General features: G+C 56.4%; 6 protein-coding genes across 6 annotated transcripts; 2 read left to right on the forward strand and 4 right to left on the reverse strand.

Annotated features, from left to right (window-relative positions):
- Window positions 1-34: 34 nt before the first annotated feature.
- Window positions 35-1,756, reverse strand: D7B24_000712 (uncharacterized protein; the record flags this gene model as incomplete). The annotated part of the gene is made up of 2 exons (XM_028634964.1): window positions 35-1,201; window positions 1,256-1,756. The coding sequence occupies 2 exons, from the start codon at window positions 1,754-1,756 to the stop codon at window positions 35-37; spliced, it is 1,668 nt and encodes a 555-aa protein (XP_028498153.1).
- A 5,545-nt stretch (window positions 1,757-7,301) lies between these two features.
- Window positions 7,302-8,566, reverse strand: D7B24_000713 (uncharacterized protein; the record flags this gene model as incomplete). Its single annotated transcript, XM_028634965.1, has 5 exons — window positions 7,302-7,440; window positions 7,501-7,960; window positions 8,013-8,090; window positions 8,153-8,206; window positions 8,263-8,566. 5 exons carry the CDS (start codon window positions 8,564-8,566, stop codon window positions 7,302-7,304), a joined length of 1,035 nt encoding a protein of 344 aa, XP_028498154.1.
- A 1,222-nt stretch (window positions 8,567-9,788) lies between these two features.
- Window positions 9,789-11,837, reverse strand: D7B24_000714 (uncharacterized protein; the record flags this gene model as incomplete). Its single annotated transcript, XM_028634966.1, has 2 exons — window positions 9,789-11,730; window positions 11,803-11,837. The coding sequence occupies 2 exons, from the start codon at window positions 11,835-11,837 to the stop codon at window positions 9,789-9,791; spliced, it is 1,977 nt and encodes a 658-aa protein (XP_028498155.1).
- Window positions 11,838-12,995: 1,158 nt separating this feature from the next.
- D7B24_000715 (uncharacterized protein) lies at window positions 12,996-17,825 on the reverse strand (the record flags this gene model as incomplete). Its single annotated transcript, XM_028634967.1, has 9 exons — window positions 12,996-13,874; window positions 13,927-14,291; window positions 14,343-14,913; window positions 14,964-15,339; window positions 15,389-15,984; window positions 16,051-16,538; window positions 16,601-16,697; window positions 16,749-17,200; window positions 17,252-17,825. The coding sequence occupies 9 exons, from the start codon at window positions 17,823-17,825 to the stop codon at window positions 12,996-12,998; spliced, it is 4,398 nt and encodes a 1,465-aa protein (XP_028498156.1).
- A 2,175-nt stretch (window positions 17,826-20,000) lies between these two features.
- D7B24_000716 (uncharacterized protein) lies at window positions 20,001-20,920 on the forward strand (the record flags this gene model as incomplete). Its single annotated transcript, XM_028634968.1, has 2 exons — window positions 20,001-20,311; window positions 20,398-20,920. 2 exons carry the CDS (start codon window positions 20,001-20,003, stop codon window positions 20,918-20,920), a joined length of 834 nt encoding a protein of 277 aa, XP_028498157.1.
- A 1,747-nt stretch (window positions 20,921-22,667) lies between these two features.
- On the forward strand, window positions 22,668-22,967 carry D7B24_000717 (uncharacterized protein; the record flags this gene model as incomplete). The annotated part of the gene is made up of 2 exons (XM_028634969.1): window positions 22,668-22,841; window positions 22,896-22,967. 2 exons carry the CDS (start codon window positions 22,668-22,670, stop codon window positions 22,965-22,967), a joined length of 246 nt encoding a protein of 81 aa, XP_028498158.1.
- Between the last annotated feature and the right edge of the window lie 302 nt (window positions 22,968-23,269).

The raw sequence follows: 23,269 nt of genomic DNA on the forward strand, positions 1-23,269 counted from the left end.
TTCGGGTATAGATCTCTCCTCGTCGATCATCGACTTACACGGCCTCGCTCTTGTCAAGGACACCGCCGTGGGAGCGGGCGCCAGCGAAGGTCTGGTGGGGGGTCCACTTGGCAGAAGTGCGGGGAGTCGTCTCCTCCATCATGCGGTCGACCTGCTCGAGAGACAGACCCTTGGTCTCGGGGACGAAGAAGTACGAGTAGATGAAGGCAGCGGTGCAGAGAGAACCCCAGACGAAGAAGACGGAGGACTTCATGTTACCGTAGTCCTCGCCGACCATGTAGGGGGTGATGACAGCGATGACAGTGTTCCACAGCCAGTTGGAAGCGGTGGACAGAGCAACACCACGAGAGCGGATGGGCAGGGGGAAGATCTCGCCGATGAGAATCCAGGCACCGGGGCCCCAGGTGGAGGCGAAGAAGAAGATGGAGATGGCAATGAAGGCGATCTGGGAGTTGACAGCGGGGATGTTGTCGGCGATGCTCTTCTCGGCGTCGTTGGGGTCAGGGTGGGTGTGGTTGAAGCCGATCGTGACACCAATGATGGCAACGATGTACTGGCTGACAAGCATGCCGAAGGCACCGACAATGAGGATGAAGCGGCGGCCGAAGCGCTCGACGGTCCAGAAGGACAGAGGAGTGGACAGGACGTTGACAAGGGTGAAGACGAGCGACATGAGGAACTCGTCCTTGACGGCGCCAGTGGAGCGGAGGAAGGGGGTGGAGTAGTAGAAGATGAAGTTGACACCGGTCCACTGCTGCATCATCTGCAGAGAAGTACCGAGGATGGTCTTGCGCAGGTTGGAGTTGGACTTGAAGACGGAGCCGCGGAAGCAGTTGGCCCAGCTGCCGAACCAGGTGGTGGAGGGGATGAGGGCACGCTCGTACTCCTCGTTGGCGACGATCTCAGCGAGCTCCATCTGGATGTAGTCGCTCTCGGCGGGCTGGCCACGAACGCGGGACAGAGAGTCGGTGGCAGCGGCCAGGTTGCCCTTCTTGACGAAGTAACGGGGCGAGTCGGGGAGGAGCATGAGACCACCACCGAGGATCACGGCCCAGGGGAACTGGATGGCGATGGGGATGCGGTAGGCACCAGTGTCGTTGCGCTCCTTGGTGGCATAGACGACGATCGAGGCCAGCATGATACCGATGGTGATGCAGAATTGGTAACCGGCAACGAGGGCGCCGCGGACCTTGCGGGGGCACTGAAGATGATGTTAGCGTGTGGACCACGAGGAGAAGGGGCAGAGATGGCTTACGATTTCGGACATGTAGAGAATGACAATGGCAGACTCGAAGCCGACACCGAGACCAGCGACGAGACGGCCGGTGACAATGGCAGCGAGGGCATCACCGTGACCAGTAATCATCTGGATCACGACACCGAGCATGTAGATGAAGCAGCCGAGAATGACGGTCCACTTGCGGCCGATCCAGTCGGCGACATCACCGGCAATGACGGCACCGAAGAAGGTACCGGCGGACAGGATGGAGACGACGAGCGAGGTGTTGGAGGAGGACAGAGACGCGGCACCGGGGTGCTCGACGTTATCGATGAAGATCTGGGAGCCGAGGACACCGTTGATGTAACCGGAGTCGTAACCGAAGAAGATACCACCGAAGGCGGCGAAGGCACACATGAGGTAGGCCTTCCAGGTGACAGGAGCCTCAATGCGCTCGACATCGTCGGTGGTGTGGAGGGTGACGGAGGGGCGGTGCTCAGTGGCGGCCGCGCCATCCTTCTCGCCGTGGGACGACATGTTGTTCTGCTGCTGCTGGTGAGGCGGCGTGATGAGGTCGACGATGTCTGGTGTTTAGGTGGCTGCAGTGAAGAGCCCAGATGTTGAGGGGCAGAGAAGGGGAAGAAGGAGGGGGGAAAGGGGGGGTTGAGATTAAGGTTGAAGAGAAGGCTGTGAGATGGAGAGGTCTGAATGGACGAGAGGGCGCTGGTGCAACGTCCTTATATCGGCGTTGAGGGCGAGCAGGAACCAGGGACGCGCCTTCTCGGTCTCGTCCCTCGCGGTGGTACCTTCCCCGGTGGCCTGGGGAAGTGAGCAGGAGTCCCTGAGTGTAAACGGGCCGAAAGGAGGGGCCCCAATCTGTTTGGGTACGACCGTGGGCTGGGCCGACCAGGACCGGCCGACTGGGGTGTTGCTTCCTCGGACTGGGGTGGGGAGGGGAGGAGCGAAGGCGAGAGGGGCCCCTCACATCTGACCATCTGCTCCTCGCAAGCTAAGGTGCTCCGTCCTCCCTCCACAAGCTCCAACATGCCATCCTTCTCCAGCTCCACCATCCCAGAGCCTCGAAATCCATGACCGACGCGAGTCTACCCCATGGCATCCCTCCATCTCCAACGATCCTCTTGTCTTGACCACTCCGAGGTATCCCCATGCCCCATGCGGCACCCCTACGCCACGCCCATTGAGAATGCCTCACGAAACCGGACCACCACCACCACCTCTCACATCAGATGAAATCAGTACCGCCGTATTGGACCATCGTCGTCGTTTCACGGTGCTGTGCTGTGCTCGCGTGGTTGCTGGTGGCCACGCTCTGGGCCGTGCCCGTCGCCTGGCCCGGTTCCAGCCAGTTGCTCAGCTCGGCCCCCCCTAGCTCCAAATGTCCGACCCAACCAGCAGCCCAGCCCAGCCAGGCCAGATCAAGTGCCGTACCGTACCGTACCACCTAGCTACCTACGAGGAGCTACATGTACACTACCTAGACCTTTGAACAAAGTCTAGCTATCGCGCGTGACCGATGAATCACGGATCGGTGCTGCGAGTGCAGGCTCGGCTCGCGATACTTTGCGCCCATGCCAGCCCACCCTGCTATGCTGGTACCCTTGCAAATGGCGCCTCCCACGTACCGACAGGCCAACTGCCGCTCGAGTCACCACCATTGTTCGCAGGCCATTGCCGTCGTGCCTTCGACAATGAGTTGCAAAGTTGCCACGAAACGGCCAAGGTCATACGAGTGTTGGCAGACCACATGATGTCCGAGGCTTAGTCCCCGCCAACGGGCAAAAAAAGAGACGCGAAAAAAGAGACAGAAGAAAAGCACCTGGGGTTGTTGGGGAAGATTCGCCGTTGTCTCGCCGTCGCGTGGCGTTTGCGGGGCCCCCTCGGCCTGCGCGTGAATCGACCCTAAGCTCGATCTTCGCTCTGGCGCCGGGAGACCCATACCAGGCCTGTACCAGTACCACCGAACCAACACGACGCGCCAGGAGCAGGGAGAAAAAACAGCAAACGCAAGTGTGAGTGGGCGGAGGCCTATGCCTGGTAGTAGCACCGAGCGAAGGGAAGCACTATGAAAGTGTACCCGCGTATGCAATGCGCATTGCATTTGCCTTTTTTTGGTCTGTCAATCATCCCCTCTGAATGGCCCGCACTAATCACTGTTGCAGTGGCCCGAATCAAAGACACGCCGTGTGGTGAGCGCCGGACTTAGCAAGCGAAAGCGAGCCCGACGCCGTGGTTCAACGCTGTCACGTCGTCGAGCCACTGCTTTCGTCCACGTTCGAGTGATGAGCCTCCTTGAGCCGTCCTCAAACATTATCAACGGCCAGTCCGAGACACCACGCTGTACTGAACCATCGCAAATGGCGAGACATTTTGCACTAGCTAGTAGAGCACGTGATGGAGAGCTTGTCCCGATCGACTGATCCGTCCGTGACGCACACTGAATGCAAATTCTGAAATGAGCGATCCCAAGCTTACTCAAGCAATCTCGCAAATCGCCAACCAAGAACGATCCTTGCCCCACTGTCACGAGTGGCCGAGCGAGACAGCCAGGGCTGTCTCACCTCGGAGCGCGTGTCTAGAAACATTCCATGGCAGCCTAGCGCCGATTGGTGACGCACCAAAACCGCAATACCCATCGCATCGCCAGGTGAAGTGCACGAAGCATCATCGTGAACAGGCCGAGAGACGGCATGGACAAGCGCATCAGAGAAGGTCATTCTCACCCGAATCCCACGAGACGAGCCACATTTACGCTTGGCCGGGGGATATACAATGCATAGGCCCGCAGTGACCAGTACATCGGACCATGGCCACTAAAAACATCGTTGGCTTTAGACCCTGCACAGCACTTCCGCTTTGGGTGATGTACACCGATGGCGGGCCGGTCATTGGACCGAAGCGACCAAATGAAGTTGCTTGTCGCGAGTGTCAGTACAAAGCACCTGTGACTTGTGACGAAGTCCTGGGTTGAGAGAAGCGCCCACTGCCGGCGCAGTAGAGCATGAGAAGGCATGCATCACAAGATGAAATGTCGATTTTTTTTCTTCTTGTTTTGCTTTGGGAGAGGCGGTTTGTCGAGTTTGGCAAGTGGCTTGTATTGTGGCGAGGTCGCTGCCCCCACGGTCGCCGCTGTTAACGCTGAGCTTATTCTTAAATGACTGAGCCAGACCGAAACTCGTACCCACGTGAGCCTGAGACTTGGGAGAGGCAAGGTTTTGGGACAAAATCCCACCGCCTGGTGAGACTCGGGAAGCTGAACCCATGTACGAACACGTGCACTTGCACACGCGTGCCAACACTTCTTTCGCTCGTCTGTCTCAGTCCATTGTAAGGCATCGACGACCGAAAGTGTCGCAACGTGCCGCAAACCATCGCCATCAGCATCAGAACCCAAATGATCAAGGAGAGCAGCGCAGCACACCAATCTCCCCGCGACAACTGTAATAAACTGCCAGGCAGAAGCTACCACAACGGCAGCTGCAACTACCAGCATGCCGCACCTTGCATACCGCAAAAGGCCCCTCGGGCATCCAATCACTCGCACTCGCCGCCCTCCCACACGAGAATCTACCCGCTCAGCCGCTGCAACATCTGCTCTTTGTTTCCACCCTGGACCCCCGTCGTCCCTACGAACGCAAAGTCTTTGGTGGCCCAATGCTCGGCGGTACTCGACGCGCTAAACCTGCCTGGAGCCCTCACTCCCATGCGCCGCCGCCTGGCTAAATTGGCCGAGTCGTCTCCGCGCCAGACCACTCGGCTTCGCTCGTTTCGAAGATGCATCAAACTCGAGAACAGGTCATGAGACCCTTTCCGTCGAGTTTTACTACCTGTGCTGACTCTTCTGCGTTGTCGGGGTAAAGCTGGGCCGGAACATGGGGCCACGCGAACCAGGCATTGCCGTGGCCCACCTCCAGTCCTGCACAGCAACACTTGATCGACTCCCTCCACTACAGTTACGTTTTGCCGCCCTGACACAGACTGATTCGTTGTGCCGACTTGTCCGTCTTCGGTCCTTTTTCTCGGGTTCGGAGGCCTGATATGCCACTGCAGATTCATCTATGGTGGCATCCGTTAGCGATCGTATGCTGTCCAGAGAATGCGGTTCTGGCATGGAAGGCTCGCATCCGCTTGCGCGAAGGTTTTGGCAACGAAAGACGAAAGACACGGTATCGTCTAGAAACAATCGTATTGAGGTTGTCTCATAACCACGCGGGATACCTCGCGTGTCCCTTTGTGCTGTCAGTCCTTTGAATCACAACCGCATACATTTTTGAAGGTCAAACATAGACCCTCCACCCGAGAAATCGCCAAAATCCAAGACTCCTCAACGGCACGAACCATTCCCATGGGGACATCAAGGATTGAATGAAGAAAAAAAAACCCCCTTGGGAAATCACGGGGTCTCCGGACGGGGCAAAACACAACAGACGCTGTGAACAGTGGACCAGTGACTGATGGCGCCGGCCTCCCTTCGGAGCATTTGGGTCTGGGCACCATCTTTCTCCACAGCTCGTCCCCTCGTGATTACAGTTCTCGTTCCAACTTCCCCACTGATTTGGCCTGCCTGCCCCTGGCCGACAACCCCTGCTCTCCCCCATGCTCTCCCCGGGCGCCGCCCGCCGCCTTCGACGTCAATCACTCCACATGTCTGTGTCCTTCTTCGTCGCGAAACGGCAGACGAGCAGGGGGGTAGCCTTGGAACCACCAAAGCCTGGCTTGCTTCTTTGGCGGAGTGGGCCGTTGGCTTCCGGGTCGGTCCAACTATTCATAGCGTGGGACTACTTACGTTGGAATTCAGGTCTGGGACGACGACGCTTTCAGAATTCTCCCTGCTTCGAGGCATGGCACGAGGATGACTCGTACGGTATTGTCCGCTCGCCTCGTAACGTGGCGGCTGTCACAGCACACGAGCTCAGCTTCCTCACGTGGCGATGGCCAAAGCTGTCTGCCGACGGCTATTAGTTAAACTGGGTCGATCTAGGCATGATTCTCTTTGCCTGCGAAAGCAAACCGAGCAATACAGAGGAGAGCCTACGCGCTTTTCCCGTGATGACTGATGGATTCCTCAGCTACGTCTTGTGCCCTGGAGGAGCATATGATTGCTGAAGACAAAAATGGAACTAAAAGCAACACCTACCGCGTCCAACAAGCTCTCCAATTCCGAATCAGCAGACAGTGTAGTACATGTCCAACATATCAGCCTCAGCCTCACCCTCGTCGAACCACCCGGATGTAGCAAGCGTGCATGCCTGAACCGCTCCCATGGAACTCACACGATGGTTGCCAGGGGGTGTCGGTGCACACCCGTTTTACACTACTAAACTCTTTGCGATGTGAAGTAGGGGTCATGAACCCGGGTTCGGTGCGGCATCACCATGCCAGACGGCGAGAGATGTGCCCGAAACGGCAATGGAGGCTGGAACGCGCCCTGGTCCGCCATGGTCTCTATACAGCCATTGGCAGCCAAGGCCTGCAACCTGGCAAAGGACACACTTCGGGAGGAACCGTTAGGCCCGAGCTGTAAGCTGTATGTCGGTCCTATCGATCATCTCTGCAGCCTCATCAACCCGGTGCGGCGGTACCTAGGCGCAGCCAAATGTTGCTCGCAACCTTCGTGCGCGCTTGTGACGCCTCGCGATGCACCAGACCCTGCAGGTATCTTCGATGTGACCCTCACTTGGCCCTAGGTTCCGGATTCCGGATTCCACAATATATCCCCAGGGGCATGCCTGCGCCCCTCCAGTTTGGGCGTCGGTTGGCAGCCATCATGTCGGTCAAATCTGCGCCCTGGTCCCCTCCCCCTTTTCTCCGAGATGGGGTTCCGCAGAACGGCCGAGTCTATAGCTCCGGGGCTCCCACATGCCAGCCCAGTCTACGCAGACACTAACCCACCGCCAGGAGGGCTTGGCATCAGAGATCTCCAGAGGGACCGTATGGCAATCCTGGGGTGGGCATTCGAAGTCGGGTCTAGCAGCTGGCATCTGGAGGAGGCATTCCTTAACCCGTTTGTTTACTCAATGTCATCTCTTCTCTTTTCCTTTCGTTTTGGATTTGGTCTGGGCCTCTACTGCCACACTCTGGGCATGATATCCTCGGCTACTGGCATGCCCTCGTACGGCGGACCGGGTTTCTCTTGGTTCTTCTCCTCTGATACACGCACGACGAGCATCGTGATCGGGGATACTTCATTGTTCAAGTTCGCACTTGTCTCTGCCTGTCAAGAGCAAACCGCTCTTTGAGGTCCGGCATTGCCTTTCACAAACGCCGGTACGTCCGCCGTCTTCGTTAACGTGTACGAGTAGTACGAAGCCGGGTCAAAGGCTTCTCCAGCATCCTTCGCAATCGTCCCGCCAGTGCCCTCAAAGATATTCCCCTTCGAGCGGAGCGCCGCTCCTTCATCCCGCGTAATTGGATTCTTCGTATCCTCGAAGAACACATTCTCGATGACAGCCGTCGTGGCACCACGAACGTAGTGCCCGTACGAAGTCACACCACTGACCAAATTGTTGTACAAGTGTGCCTCAGCCAAGTTGTCAGCTGAAGGGTTGCGCTGGTTCGTCGAGTCAAACCAGTTGTGGTGAATAGTGCCACGAGCGACGACGTTTTCTGTCCACCCGATGCCGAAGGCCTTGTCGTGTTTGCGAAAAATGTTGTTCGAGACGGTAAAGTAGTTTGTATCTTTGCGGAGGTCGACGAGACCGTCGCCGGCTTCTTCAAAAAGGCCTGGGTTAGGCCAGTCAGCTTGATTCGTCTCCCAATATGGTGGAATACAGACAATGATCAATCCAGATATTCGATGATGTGTCTGACTGGATTCCATCGTAATCGTTGTCGGTGCCGTCGCTGGAGTGGCCTTTGATAACCAAGGTCAGTTGGGATTTCCTCTCAAAAAGGTCGAAAGCTACCGTCACGTACCGATGATCAAGTTTCGGATAATGACATTGCTGACTTTTATCAGTCTGAAGCCGCCTAGACATCAGTCAGCAAGTTCCTGTGAAACCCGACGCCGATGACCCGTAGCCTACCTTGGAAGATCTCTGCGTCCTCTCCAACGCCGACAATCGTCTTGTCGCTTGAAACGCTGACTTCCTTGCCGAAGGGCGCAACTGTGATACGGCCCTCGACTTTGATTACATGAGGGCCTGCGGCGGCTGCATACTTTTCGAGATCGGCCAGCGTTGAGACCGTGACGACCGTCCCGCCGGCACCGCCAGTGGTGCCACCGTTGAGAGATGCGAAGCCGTCGGCTGAAGCCTGGCAAGGATCCTGGCGGGGAACCACCGAGGCAAGCGCCGAGGGAATGAGGGCGAGGTAAGCGGAATACTTCATCTGGGGCTCTATCAACGGGCGATGTGGATCCTCGAGTGAAGAAACCGGACAGCGAGCCTCGACGCTGTGGCATACACTGCCTTCTTAAGTCGTGACCCTTGCGGCGTCGACCGGCAGTGTTCGTCAGGGTTCCTTCTCGTCATGGGCAGCGGACATGAACCCCGTTGCCGAGGGATAACCACTGCTGATCACCGTTTCATGCATACGACGAAAGGGGATGGCATCTGGTAGTTGGCATACGCTGTGGTCCTTCGTGCTCGGAAATCGGTTGAAAAAGTGCGCAGTCGAGCGCGTGCAACGTGATCAGTGTGCCGACATTGATTCATTCGAAGCGCGTTTGTCGTGCTTCTCTCGCCCGATGTTTACTGAACCCGAGGACGATCGCCATTGGCGACCCCGGATCTGGGATATTGATCCGGACAGATCACTCGGGGTGGGGAAAGGCCACCAACAGGAGGTCTGCTGTACTGGCGATCGCAGGTATGCATTTGAATCGTTGGCGACCTCTAGCAGCTCGGGTTTCTCACCTCGGACAGCGGATCTTGTGATCCCGCGACAGCCCTTGACGAGCAGCACATCAGCTTTCCATGCTTATGTCAGGGAGCGCCCTCAATAATGACATACTACGGACGACACGATTTCCGCCGCATCCCGCTGTCAATTGTGATGACCCCTGAGGAAGTCGAGGCAACTGGACGTCATAGTATTGAATTGAACCGTACATTCGTGTCAAGCCAAGAATACCAAATGGTGAAGTGACAACGGACCATGCCATTGCAACCTCTACTTGTGTCGCACAGTCGTGTTGGCCCTGGCTGCTCGATGGATCCTACAGGTGCTTCATGACATTGCTCAACGTCGTCGCATTTGTGGCTACCAAGTCGCTGAGAATCATTCTCCCAGTACTGTCGTGTCCAGGGATTGCACATCACCACAAGAGGTGTTTACAAACATTGTCCGCCCCTGAGGCATCGTCTCTGGCCCATTCTTTATCAAAAGAGTCCACTTCCAGAAATCCATACATCCCTGAGCTTCATTCTTCAGGTATTCAAAATCATAATCACTGTTACCAATACTACACAATGCACTAGAAAACGTACATCAGAGCTGGAGGCCGTTTGACCAAAAGATGATGTTCCGGATCCCGGGCGAAGGCATGCCGGGGGAGCTTGGGCAGCACCGAAAGTAGGTCACGCCTGGTTCACACGCTACTGTGCGCCCCTCAGAACCAGCCCGCAGGCGCTTTCTCTTCGAAAACGCGCGAGGTCGTCCCGGGTGGGTGGTCGACACAGTGAACCGGAGAGGTCCAGGAGTCGCGGCAGCGGTTCGCCACATTCTCCAAGTTGAGAGTCGGAGGCGGAGACTCGAATACTCGGAATACCTGGGACTGGCCAAGTGCCAAGCCAGGGCAAGAAGCAAGCTGCGAACCCTCAGATGCTCCAGTCGAACATGTGGTAGTGAGCACGGGGTAGTGGGTGCCGTGGTCGGTGTAATCGGTGTCGGCCGCAGAGCGAATATGAGCCACGGCCTCGTTCGGGGCCGGGCTAGTGTTGGTTCCTGCGTCGTCGGGCTCACGCTTGGAGAAGAAACGACGAACAGTACGTCGAAGAGTCGGGGCCGCAGCCGGTCGCCGCATAGTCTCGGTCCCCTGTTGGAACAACGTCTTCAAGCCCCTGATGAGGTTGCGCGCTCCGGACGACGCTGCGAAGAAACGGCCGCCGGAGCAGGGCGAGTCCTCAAAGTCAAAGTAAGAACGCTCCTGCTCTGGAGTCGACGGTTGATCGGGACTTGGAGACGCGTGGAACTGGTGTAGGAGTCCAGACAAGTCGCTTGATCTATCAGGGGTTGTCAGTGTGCGAGAGGATCCGCGAGGAGGGATCAGTGGCGGGCGCAACAGAGGGCTCTTGAGCGAAGAAGGGACAAGGTGCAGGTCATTAGTGTCTACGGTCCATTCGTGGAAAGTTTCTTCGTTCAAGGAGAAGCGCTGCGGTGCTCTAGTCGGGCCTTGGCGACGAGGACGAGCAGGGCTTGGTGATGGGGTTGGGAACTCGGGAATGGGAGACAGATCAGTCTGGTAACAATGACCTTGGTGAGGACTGCCGCAGTCTCCAACTTGGAAAACACTTCCAACCATGTCTCCTAATGTTCCAGGTGTTTGGAGTTCTTCCTGGCTTGAGTATTCAGACCGGCTGTGGTCCTCGTCTGTGATATAAGAGTCCATGGTGCTCTTCAGGTGGTGGTGGTATTGCTCCTCTTCCAAGTCGAATTCATCCTCATTGTTCATGAGCTCGACTTGGTGGGGGAGATTTGCCTCGGGAGACTCAAGGTAAGCAGAGACCGACTTTCTGATGGCAACCTCGAGGTCGCAGTCCGCAGAAACTGTGTCACATGAATCTTCACCCTCGCCGCGCTCGTCCTCTTTGCCCGCCTGAACGCGCGAGATCACTCCATCGGCCATGTCGGCATGGATCTTCTGAATGATTGCCTGACTGCGATATACATCGGCGTCGAGGACTGCCTCATGACAGTTACGAACATCAATCTCACCGACGAGGTCAAACTCATATGTCGTGCTGCCAGTTCCCTCACGGCAAGATTCGAGGAGATGGCTCTGCGTGAGCTCTTCCATGCTTGAGACCCGACCATGCGTACCATTCTGGGAAGATGGACTGATACAATCATTCTCGACAGAGCGAGGGGATTCCGGGGTGGCATCAGTGGACTCGCAGCAGTGAACGTCAACCTTGAGACTGTTGTCCTCGCCGTACCGAACGATGGTTCCGGTGGAGTTGACTGAGACGGAGCGGGCACGGTGGTGCGACGCATAGTTTTCACTGCCAGTCTCTCGATGCACAGCGACATCAAGCCAAGTTTCCCACGAAGAAGAGCGGCTCTGTCCGGGCGAGAAGACTCGGTCGTGAAGCTTGATGGTGTCCTCGTCCGAGGCCTTGCGGCTACGGGTCTGTGTCTGGCCGTCGCCCGCTCGGTTTGATTCGCCAGGACGAACAACTTCAAGGCTTATGAAGGCAGCAGATCCTTCGCTCGCTCTGTGGGTACGAGGGCAGTTTCCAGGAACAGCAGTATGGTCCTCACATTTCTGGACGGCGGAGGTGTTGGTGCGCTTCGCTCCATGACGACTTTCCTGCCCGTTGTGTCTTGCAGGCCTATCGCATTCTTCGGAGTTGCCGGTCAACTTCTAGTCACCGGCATTCGCCCGGTCAAACGCGCAGTCATACGGCTTCGCGTCGATGGACACGTAGATCACAGACATAGTCAAGGGCGCGCGGCGACCATCTTGGCCTCGACGACGGGTAAGCGGCTTGAACTTGCGAAAAGGTGAAAGCAGATTCAGCACTCGTGGAAAGACCCGGGGGTCAGCACGTGGTACGCGACGGCCGTCGATGGATGTCGTTTCATCGCCATTCTCGGCATGAAGTACGGCTCTATGAGCCCACAGGAAGGTTTTGAGCCTCATCTCCAGTTCGAACGTCACTACAAACGTGCGACGGTGGGCTGATTTCTTCGGGACCACGGATTACGGACGCGAAGATGGGCGAAGGGAGCAATCAAATCGTTGCGATCCTCACTCTAGAGCATCAGTCGTTGACTTTCAGAAAGATCGTCAGCAAACAATGGAAACCACACCTTCCCAGAAAGCCGGGGTTAGTCAGCATAGAGAGTGTCACATGAAAACTTACGCGTAGAGGGTCTCGTTGACAGCACGGCAGCAGGGAACGTTCAAGACGATGCTCCTTCGGAATGAGTCAAGTGGATGACAATCGATGCAGGAGCGAGGATGGGGAGTGGGATGGCCTGGGTCATCACGAAAGTGCAACGTATGTGATGATGTAGGAAACCCAAAGGAACGGCATCCTCAGTGGCATCACGAGATTTATATCTACCCACGTAGCGCGCGTGCCAAGCTCGCTTAAGGGTCGTCCAAGGGTCGTTCTGCCTGAGGTACGCCATGTTATGGGTGAAGGCTGGTGGCGAGTCGGAGACGTGTCGACGTTTGGGGTGTAGCCTGAGGATCAAGATCGGTGGACCTGTCCATGTAGTGTGCGCGAAGTAGACAGATCGTGGCAGCCATGGGAGATATTGCCGAATCCAAGAAATGTCATCAGTTAAAGCAAGTAATCTCGCCTTCGGTAAGTCGTAAAATAAGACGGATCAAACGACTCGAGTCATCTTGCTTAAGTAGAACGAAATGATATTGATGCATGTAGGAGGCATGGTCTCCTCCGACAGCTTCTAAAGTCTCCTACTGACAGGCCCGCGAAGAAGGAAATAAAACAAAGACCAAGCAGCCCCTTCTAGATTACTTCCCAAAAAAATCTAACCCATTAGTATTCCAGATATGTATCTCTCTTACCGTCTGAAGTCTCAAAGAGCCTTTTCTGCATCTTTCACCCCCACGTGGACGCCTACTTTACTTCCTCTTGATACCCTGACCCCGGGGCACGCGGAACAGCCAGTACAGGCCGCAGGCCGCTGCAATGTTGAAGAGAATGAAAACCCACCCAATGCCAAAGTTCCTCCACCGGTCACCGAAGCTGATCTCGAAGGTGGCAAGGTAGTCGTCGGTCGTGCTCATCGGGCACCATCCGCACACGCTGTCATCGCTGACATCAACCAGGTATCCACTGAAGCGCTGACTGTATGGTTCCAGGAACTCGGCGCAGCTCATGGCCGCCTGGGCAGGGATGCGCACAACCTCTTCGGGCCTACAGACAACCTTGGCTCCGTGGAGAGCGGTGGACAGCGCGCCGCTGGCGAGGTAGGTCATGGGGCTGACACGGTACATGAAATCGGCCCAGATCGCGGGGAGGGTCGAGCGCACGGTGCCGATGCCGCAAAAGCAGAGGGCCATGATGCAGATGAGCGCTGCGGGCACGCTGGCCAGGTCAGCGTGCTCAATGGCAGCGATGACGAATTGCGAGACGGTCGAGATCCAGAGGAAGAGCTGCCAAATAAAGAGGAACGTGGTGAAGCCGCGGATTGTGACGTCGTCTGAGGTGGTGTTTTTGAAGAATCGAGCGGGATAATACCAGCAGAAGAAGAAGAGAACAGCGGCGGCGGTGTTCCAGACGAACTCGACGACAACATTGGAGAGCATGAAGGCAGACCAGCGGTAGATTTTGGAAGGGCGCTCGCGAACTTCGTAGAGTGCACGCTGCGGTACAAACATGGGCATGATCTGCTTGTTGAAGGGGTTAAAAATGAGGAAGGCCATGAAGAACGCGTAGAGCTGATTCTGGAGGCCTTGAAGACTATTGCTGGATGTGAAGCTGAATCCGATGTAGAGAGCCTTGGACGCGTCAGCACGCATTTACAGTTTGAGGTTGGTTCGAGCAACTTACGAGGAGACCAGTGACAGCAATCTTCGACCACAGGTAAGATGGCGACCTCCAGAAATGCTTAAACACGCGGAGCAGGACCTCGCGGAACTGGGTCCAGAACGAGGCGACGAATTCGTTATGTTGCGAGGCCAAATCCTGCGCCGCGCTGCGCTCGACCGGGGTGTTTCCGTCTCGCAGACGCTGCAGCTCAGCCTTGGTTTCGCGATACTCAGGGGAGTTGTGCCAGATGCTAAACCAATCGGGTCCGTCAGTCGAAGGAAGCGTAACCTTCAGCATCCACTCCGCCGGGTTCTCGGCTGGAGGGCAAGGCGGCGCGCCATTTCTCTCGAGGTATTCAATCATCGTGCGGGAGCCAGCACCAATGTCTGAAAGATGTCAGTATGTAGCCCGAAACACGAAAGGGAAACAAGCATTACCTCCGAAGTAGACAGTCCTTCCACCTGGTTGCAGAAGAAGAAGTCTGTCAAAGCGCGAGAAGAGCATGGCAGACGGCTGGTGGATGGTGCAGAGGACAGCCTGGCCACTCTTGGCCAGTCGTTCAATGAGGTCGCAGATGGCCCAAGATGTTTGAGAGTCGAGACCGGAGGTCGGTTCGTCAAGGAAGACAAGCAGCTGAGGACGGGCAGCCAACTCGACACCGATTGTCAACCGCTTGCGCTGTTCCACGTTCAGGCCCTCACCTGGTACACCAATGACAGCATCGACAAAGGCCTCCATCTCCAGGGTCTTAATCACTTCGTCGACGTACGCAAGTTTCTCGGCGCGAGGAATCTCAGCGCTCTGACGCAAGACTGCACTGAACTCCAGGGCTTCTCTCACGGTCATAGTGTTCATGTGAAGGTCCTGCTGCTGAACATAGCCTACGCGGTGAGGGAAGGACATGTCCGTCGGTTTTCCATTGACGAGAGTGTCGCCAGTGAGCACACCCATCGTGACACGAGTGGCGAGAGCATCTAGGAGGGTGGTCTTTCCCGCTCCAGACGAGCCCTGTGGGTTGTCAGTAACATTCACAACAACCGTGGACACGATTGACGTACCATTAAGGCGGTGACCACACCAGGCTGCACCCATCCGTCGACGTGGTCAAGAATGCGACGGTCATTTCCTTTGATCTTGACGTCATAGCAGACATCTTCCCAATGGAAAATGGGCTTTCCGCAAGTGCTTGGGCTGGGCCTCTTCTCCTTCTCTAGATCATCGCTTTTCGCCTCAGCCGTAGGCTTTTCAGTGATGGGCCGCGAAGGCGTTTGGCTCTCCTCGTCCTTCTGCCCGAGTTTCTTGGACAAAGCAGGGACTTTGCCCCGACGATACAAAAGAACCTCACCCTTGTTGACAGGAGGTTTCGCGTACTCGGCAGCGAAGACATAGGTGCAAAAGAAGAAGATCAAGAAGCCGAAAAGGATACCGATATTCCTGTATGATGTCAGTATTCATTCGCATAGCATAGGATCAAGCGATGTACCTCCACTTGTGGGCATTGTAGTATCCGAAACTGATCTCAATATAGCGGTCGCCGGAGACCATGGAATCACCGGGCACTGCGCCAACGACAGTGCAGGTTCGGTTAGCCAGGGAAAGGTCATCGTAGCCGGGACCAGCAGGCGCGATGCTTGCACAAGGAAATTCGCGTCCGTGATATTCATTCGCCAGGAGTGCCTCAAAGCCGTAGGCAAGAGGATTGATGTAGTTCATCCACCTCGACCAGCTGGGCATATAGTCTACAGGGATTGTGAAACCAGTGTAGACCATGACGCCCATGGTGATGAGAGCAACTGGCACTAGCGCCTGGTCGGACGTGCGCGCGATCGAGGCCATGGTACGGTACACGCCCGACATGATGAGGAGAATGAGGAAAACCGTGAAAACGAAGAAGAAGAATGCTCCTGGTTCGCGGCGGAGATTGGCGAGGAAGTAGACGATCGTGTTGAACATGATAGCATTAGTAATCTTGTAAGGAAGTTCAAGAACGTAACTCGAGATTGCTTCGGCAGACTGATGATAGAAAGCATATCGGTTGTGCTTCTCGACAACAGGTCTCTGGATATATAAGGTGAGGACCTGGAGGGGTCAGTCAGCTGCCACCTCGGGATTCTCAGATATGCGTGGATCAGGGATGCAACCTACCTCAAGCTCGCTGGCAAAAGCATTGAACAAGAGTGCGAAAAAGACAACAGCGCCGCGGGGATAAAAACTGCTTGTGTCACCCGAGAGGTTGTAGAATGCACTACCCAAGACGAGACCCATGATCAAGTTGAAGCTGAGCTGTGCCACAGTGAATCCGGGATCCGCAATCAGGCGCTTCCATCCACGCCAGATACAGAGCCTGACCTGGTCGAAATATGGGATCGTGTAGGGCGATTTAAGCCGTTGCGCTGAACTGCGCTCGACCTTTCGGCTGAGCGTGAACTCATCCATACGCTGTTGTTGAGGATGTGCGGCATCGTATTGGTCGAGCTCAGTAATGAGAGCGGCACGTTCCTGCGAATCACGCCACCTGGCGGCGAACTCGTCAGGAGTGTTTGGGACCATTTGCTCGCATCCCGCCCTGATGCGACGTTCTTGTGGCGACGTCATGGATGTCAGGAAATCGGCGGTGGTCTGCCTGTCAGGGCCTTCAGTTGAAGAGAGCGTCAGTGGCCAAGTAAGGTCGGTCAGACAATCAAGCGCGACTTACATTCGAAGCCCAGTTGCTCAAAGTAGTGTTTCGCCTTTTCAGTACGGCCAAAGTAGATCTGACGGCCCTCGTACAGCACGGTGACTTTATCAAAGGTCTGAACTGGTCAGCTCAGATCGCTCTTCCAAACTGGGGACTTTGGACTCACCTCGTAGGCCGCCTGGGGCGCCTGATAGATGGCAACGACAGCAGCCACATTCATAATGTCTGCCTGAACGCGCAGGGTCTTGCAGAAGGAGATGGCATTGCCGCTGTCCAAGCCACGGGTGCTGTTGTCCCAGCATTGAAACTTGGCGCCTGTGAGGGATGCCTCTGCGATGCTGACGCGCTTGCGCTCGCCTCCAGAAACACCTCGAACGATGTCGTCGCCGACCTTTGTGTCAATGGTGTGGGAAATGCCAAAAGTGGCCATGATGACGTCGCGCATGATACGGGCGTACTCATTCTTGCTGAAGCCACCGGGGATCTTGGCAGGAACGCGAGCACGCGCTGCGAATTCGAGAGTGTCGCCGACGGAGAGGGGCGCGAGGTGGACGTCAACCTCGGCGTTGTAGAGCACATCGCCCCGGAACCAGTTGTGCATGTGGCTTGGATCGATGCCTGTTTCATGTTAGTGGTTATCCTGTCGGAAGGGGTACTACGATGAAGCACCTGTAAAGTTGATGTATGATTCCTCTGTGATGTTGAGTCCCTCGGTACGCCCTGACAAGGTTTTGAGAAAGGTCGAGCATCCTGAGCCGGGGGGCCCTAGAACAAGTAGCATTTCCTTGGGATCAACGATGCCGTCAAAGCCTTGCAAGATGTCTACACGAGTAGCGGCACGACCAGTGACCTTCCCGGCAAGAGTCGAGGTCAAGCTGAGCAGGATGTTGCCGGTGCTCTGCTGGTACTGGTCACCCGAGGTGTGGCCAAAGACGCCCAGGTTACGGAACGCCACGCCGGCCTTGCGTGGGGGCGCCGTGTCAGGGTCGGCCTCGAATTCGCGTATGTAGGCCTGGGTCCAGAGGGCTCTGTCAAAGTCCGCTGAGAATGGATCCAAATTGCTACCCTTGACAGGGTTGAGGGCGCTGTTCTCTGTTACATGGTCGAGCCTGGCCGACTGAGCCGTGACACGGCGGGCTAGTGCTTCGACTTGATCATGTGTTTGTGAGACTTGTGTCGAAGATGAGTGTCGAGACGAGCCGATATGCGTCTTCGCAGATGGCTCCTCGGAGTAGGTCCCCATGGTGGAGGGCTTGAGACACCTTGAGATGTTCGGTCGTGGCGTGTTCTTTCTCCTCGGCAGATGATTGTAGTCGAATAATCAGGTCCCAGGAGCTTCTCATGCGATAGCTGTTTGGTATAGTTCAGGGGCAGTAGTACAGAAGCTGCTTTTGACTTCTCTTATGCGTTCAGGTCAAAGAGAGGGGGGGAAATCGGGCAAGGTTATCTTTGTAATGATCAGCGTGTCTGCCCCATCAATACCGTGAGGTGAATAATTGATCAAGGTGGCTTTGAGTGTATAATTATCAACCACGGTGATTCACCCCGGTGTTCCACGGAAGTATCCGCGGGGTTCAGGACGGCATTCGTGGGTATCAGTAACAGCGGGAAAGCAGAGCGTTGCGTGTGATCGGGCTGGGCGTGTTTGCCGTGATGGGGGGTGGGCACGGCAAAGTTGGCTCAGGGGAGCCGATCCTGGATGCATAAATGAGTCGCGCTCAACATTGCCACGGCGAACAGAAAAGGGAGTTTGATGGCAGAGAAGAGTCCCCGCTCCGTTGGCACAATGAAAACGACAACAACATAGAAGCACGACTTCGGACACATTTTGCAGCAAGGGGGGGCCTGGAACTTTCGGCCCAAAGACGCCCAGACCGCAGCAGAGGACTTTGATGGCGGGATCCCACGCTTGCGAGATTTCATGTCGAACGGGACGGATTGACCAGGATTGCGCCTCCGGTGGTGCCTAGGCGAGCTCGCTGATGGGCAGGGGGTCAGGGCCGGAGTGGGCTGCATGAGTGAGGCTCCGGTGGGTTCGGCGGGTTCGGCGCTCGGGATGACCCATCGAACCCACCCAGCAGGTGGGTGGTGGTGGCTCATGATGGAATGGTACAATCTGTCATGGTGAGATATTGATGGACTGGGTCCCTCGGCGTGCTACCAGGAGCTTTCGGTCATCGACACTCGTCGAGTTTGAGGCCAACATTCGACTCACGACGTTGCTGACTAGGCACCTCTGGGCTGCATATGCTTATCTGAGGGCGCAAATGAGCGGCATGGAACCGGTTGAGTCGATCGAGGCTCCATCTCTGCCGAGCGAATATCAGCCCTGTAGGCTCGGCTTGGCGTAAGCCTCATACCAGAGAATGCTTTTCGGCAAGGCAATTCTCGGTCTTTGCAGGTCCGCGGGCGCAGGCGGCATGGACGGGCGTTGGGCTCGGCCATCTTGGTGGGTTCACGAGTGATGTGTTACTGAGTCGACTGATTTCAGATTATGCCGTCTCCGGTCGAGGACATCGCGGGGTTGTCAAGACAAAGTACCTGGTCGTGGCAGGTGCTTGCTCCCGGAAAACTTGCTAAACGTCGGTGCCGAATAACAAAAAAGCGCCTGCACGAAAACTTGCTTCGTTCGATCTGTCCTGCCATGCGATGGACAGCGATTGTTGAACAAGGCCAGATGGCGAAGATGGCAGGGCGACTCGAGCCCGCATTCAGTTGTTCATCAGGAGTCAAAAGAAGGCTGTGGTCGGGTGGGGGGCAGGACAGGAGCTTGGAGCGGACTCGGGATAACACTTGGGCCTCCACTCCGGTTGGCAGTCTAATCCAAAATTGTCCACCAGCCACGATACTGATAAGCACCAGCCACTGGTCTGCATATCGACTGGGGCTGGAACAGCTGCCAGTTCGACTCGCCCGCCGTACCTACCTAGGTAGGTAGGTAGGAAGGTAGCAAGGCTGTGATCATCAACCCTCCAGGAATGCTTCCACAGCCTGGACAACGATACGCGCACGCCGTATCTCGCCTCGAGAAGACGGAACATCGATACATCTGTCAATCGCTCACCTTCACGCTCTTGCCTACTGTTCGAGTCCGGCGAACACGCAGAGACATCGCCAGATTCTTCCTAGCGTCATGGATTCAGCCCTTCAGCCCCCAGGTAGACCCAATCAGACACTCACTGTTTTTCGTGCCCCCCGAACGCCATGTCCTGTTTCCTGAGCTGCTTCATCTCGCGCGCTGCTGACGAGGACTGCTGGTCGCCATCTGACTCCCGCCCTCAGCCAAGCAATTGAACCGATCGCATCGTCAACGATTGATCCTCGACCTCGTCGACTTCGCATCGCCGAGTGACCGTCTCTCCAATTGAACCTGTTGATTAGCCGCAGTACAAGAGTCTGAGGTCTCGTCTGCACCACCATGTCTTGTCCCGATTGCTTCAGCGGCGCCCTGCACAAGGGAATTCCACGGGGGCGAGTCACGACTCTCCACGGTTTCGACGTGTACATGACCGAGCCTCAAAACCAGCAGCCGGCCAAGGGCATCATCGTCGTGATTCCCGATGTCTTTGGCTGGGAGTTCCCCAACGCCCGCCTCATCGCCGACAGATATGCCGACAAGGGCGGCTACAAGGTGTACCTCCCCGACTTCATGGACGGCCACGCCGCACCCGTGTCCATGCTCGCCAACATGCGTGCCATTTTCGGCGACGCCAACCTTCTGTCCAAGGCGTACGTTCCCGCTCTCGCCGACGTGCCATCATCTCCTCCTGCCCTGCCTCGTCACCAAATCACACACGTGCTGACCGGTGCCCCAGCTACAACCTCGTCTCGGCTCTCCTGGTCGTCGTCCCCTTCTTCTACCGCAACCGCTTCGGCATCACCCACCCGCGCGTCAAGACCTTCTTCGCCGCCGTCCGCGCCGACGAGCCCGCCCTGCCCCTCGGCGCTGTCGGCTTCTGCTGGGGCGGCAAGCACACCGTGCTCCTCGCCCAGGGCCCCACCGGCGGCGGCGGCGACGGGAGCCACGACCAGCCCCTCATCGACGCCGCCTTTACCGGCCACCCCAGCTTCGTGGTCCTGCCCGGCGACCTCGAGAAGCTGGTCGTGCCGCTGTCCATTGCCGTGGGCAGCGAGGACAACCAGATCCCGACAGCCAAGGCCGAGCGGGTGCGGCCGGTCATCGAAGCCAGGCATGGCGAGATCATAGTGTATGACGGATCGACTCACGGGTTCGCGCTGCGGGCCTCCTTTCCAAAGGACGAAAAGGTGGACGGACCAGGCGAGGAGGCCGAGGATCAGTGCATCGCGTGGTTCGGAAAGCACTTTCGCGCGACATGAAAGTCGCCGCCGTGTCAAGAGTATGGGCGGACAATGGGAAGCGCCACGCGGCACGGTCGAGAGTGTAGGGGGGAGGGCAACGTTACACGCCAATTCACGGGCCGAATGGATTGCGCCTCTTCGGGAACTATAATGGCAACAAGACCTGAAGACGGCGGTCATGAGTAGTGTGATTTGATAATGGAGCGGCAAGGTCGCTTTGAGAACGGCCGAACTTGTCTGAACCTTGTTCATGGACAGACAACGGCGAGGGCGGGCAGCAAGCAAGCAAGACTGAATACACATCATTCGTTATATTCGTCTCCACCACGGAGCCGCTTACTGCCGCGTCACTCGATCTAACCGAGCGAGGTGCGCGTCCGTCAAAAATGCAAAACATACAACACCAGGGATTCGCCGGTGGTCACCCACCCGACTACTGATCTGGCCCTTACTGGTTTATCAAAGGGAGAGCGGACGGGATCCCGAGCTTTCCAGTAGGTATGGTCGTATGTGCTTGGAGAGCAGTCGTTCGTGGCTCATGTTTGTCATGGTCGTGGTGGTACTGTTGTGGGGTTGGCCGACGCTACCAACCTGGGCGCAGCTGATGCTTTCTGATTGGGAAAAGCGGCAGATATTATTCCTCTTAGGTATTGAATTGATCCTGCATGCGCGTCTCAAGACACATCTGCGAGCACTGAGCATTCGACTGATCAATCCGCCTGGGGCGCCCGGAAAAGAAGCATGTCCCCGTCCGGCAGGACAAACAGCTGACCACCGAGTTGACAACACGAGGAAGCGCTGCTCACCGTTCGGAGAGATCTGAATCAGCCGCTCGGCTGAGAGGGGATAACGTGCAATCAGCATCGAGAGAAGGCTATTTCTCCATAATGATAATGACAAGCTATACGTACGTGCATGGATCTGCCGTACAATCACCCGCCCCAGCCCACTTCTTTCTAGCCGTGGCTTGGCTCATGATCTGTCTCAACGTCTTCATCGTCACCAGGCACACCTCACGACACCATCAAGATGAGATAATAATAGCAGCTCATGGCGTTGGGCTTGCCTCGGGGGTAGGTGGATAGTTCCGGCTCAGCCGACAGGTAACCTAATGCGGCTGATCCGCGTGCGATGGGTGGTGCGGGGAGGATAACGTGCCCAACCAGCGCCCAGAGATTCCGTACAAACTTCCCGAAGTCTTGACTCAAACCAGCCTAGCTGACACCCCGTAAGGCAGAGCCGGCGTGCCGTATGCGCTTTGTTTCCTAGGAGGGGCCGGCTGGTGGACCAAGCATGCGCCCACGTTTGTCGTGCTGCCGAGAGGGTCGACGTAGTGGTTCTGCACCCCGCCCTGCGTGCTGTCGGCAGACGTGACGTGGTGGGAACTGAGTATCTGGGGGAGCAGATTGGTCGTGACGGGCAGGGCTGAGCGTGGCGGAGGCGACGGCTGCTAGCTCCAGCCGCATGTCATCGTTTCTTCTGCCAGTCGCTGTCGAGTCCGTAAATGTCGCCGACGATGTTGAGCGGGAGGATCTATTCTCGTGTCCATGGCGTGGGCTGTTTACGAGATGATGGCCGACGTTTGGTCTATCAGCGGTGAAAGCTTGAGTATAAAGATGGCAACATATTCCGCTGAATGACAACTTCTGGTCTCGTCATCCAGCAAGTCACCGCATCAGATCTTCACACACGCCAACAACTTACAACCGACCACCTCCCCCATTCAATCAAGCCTATGCTCTTATCAAAGCAACCACATTTCAAAATGCAGTTCCTCACTCTCCTCGCCACCGCCGTCATTGCCGCCAGCTCGGCTGTCGCCCGCCCTGGCGACTACACTCCTCCTACCGAAGGCTGCAAGCCGGGTACCTATTCCTGCGCTGTTGGCAACTATGGTCAGCAAGGCTGGCAGGTCTGCGACGTGTCTGCGCTCTGGGTGGTATGTTTGAGCCCTGCCTGCACATGACCGCCACGATGTTAACGATGCGCACAGTACGCCGGCGACTGCCCCCCTCACACTGATTGCTACTTCAACGAGCAGAACCAGAGCCCCTACTGCATTTAGAAGGGCGATGACTAGAGATACTTGGGGCAGCGAGGGAGTTGATTAATAAGTGGCAAGGCGGTTTTGGCTTTCTTCTCTTTTCATCGCGGGAGTCAACCTGGCGTCCGTCCGTTCCTTCACGAAGGTTATCTGTTTACTTTTCTTTTTGATGAACCACCAGCACATTCTGCTCATGTTTGGAATGCAATAAATAATACCGAGCATCTCAGTTGCGATGACTCCGTCTCAAACTTCATGTACGGGAGCGCTTTGAAGCTTGTGTCCCACTCCATTATGAAGCTCTCATGAAAGCTGTGATATGG

This window comes from Verticillium nonalfalfae (assembly GCF_003724135.2).
Source record: "Verticillium nonalfalfae strain VnAa140/NRRL 66861 chromosome Unknown scaffold_11, whole genome shotgun sequence".
Lineage (NCBI taxonomy): Eukaryota > Fungi > Ascomycota > Sordariomycetes > Glomerellales > Plectosphaerellaceae > Verticillium > Verticillium nonalfalfae.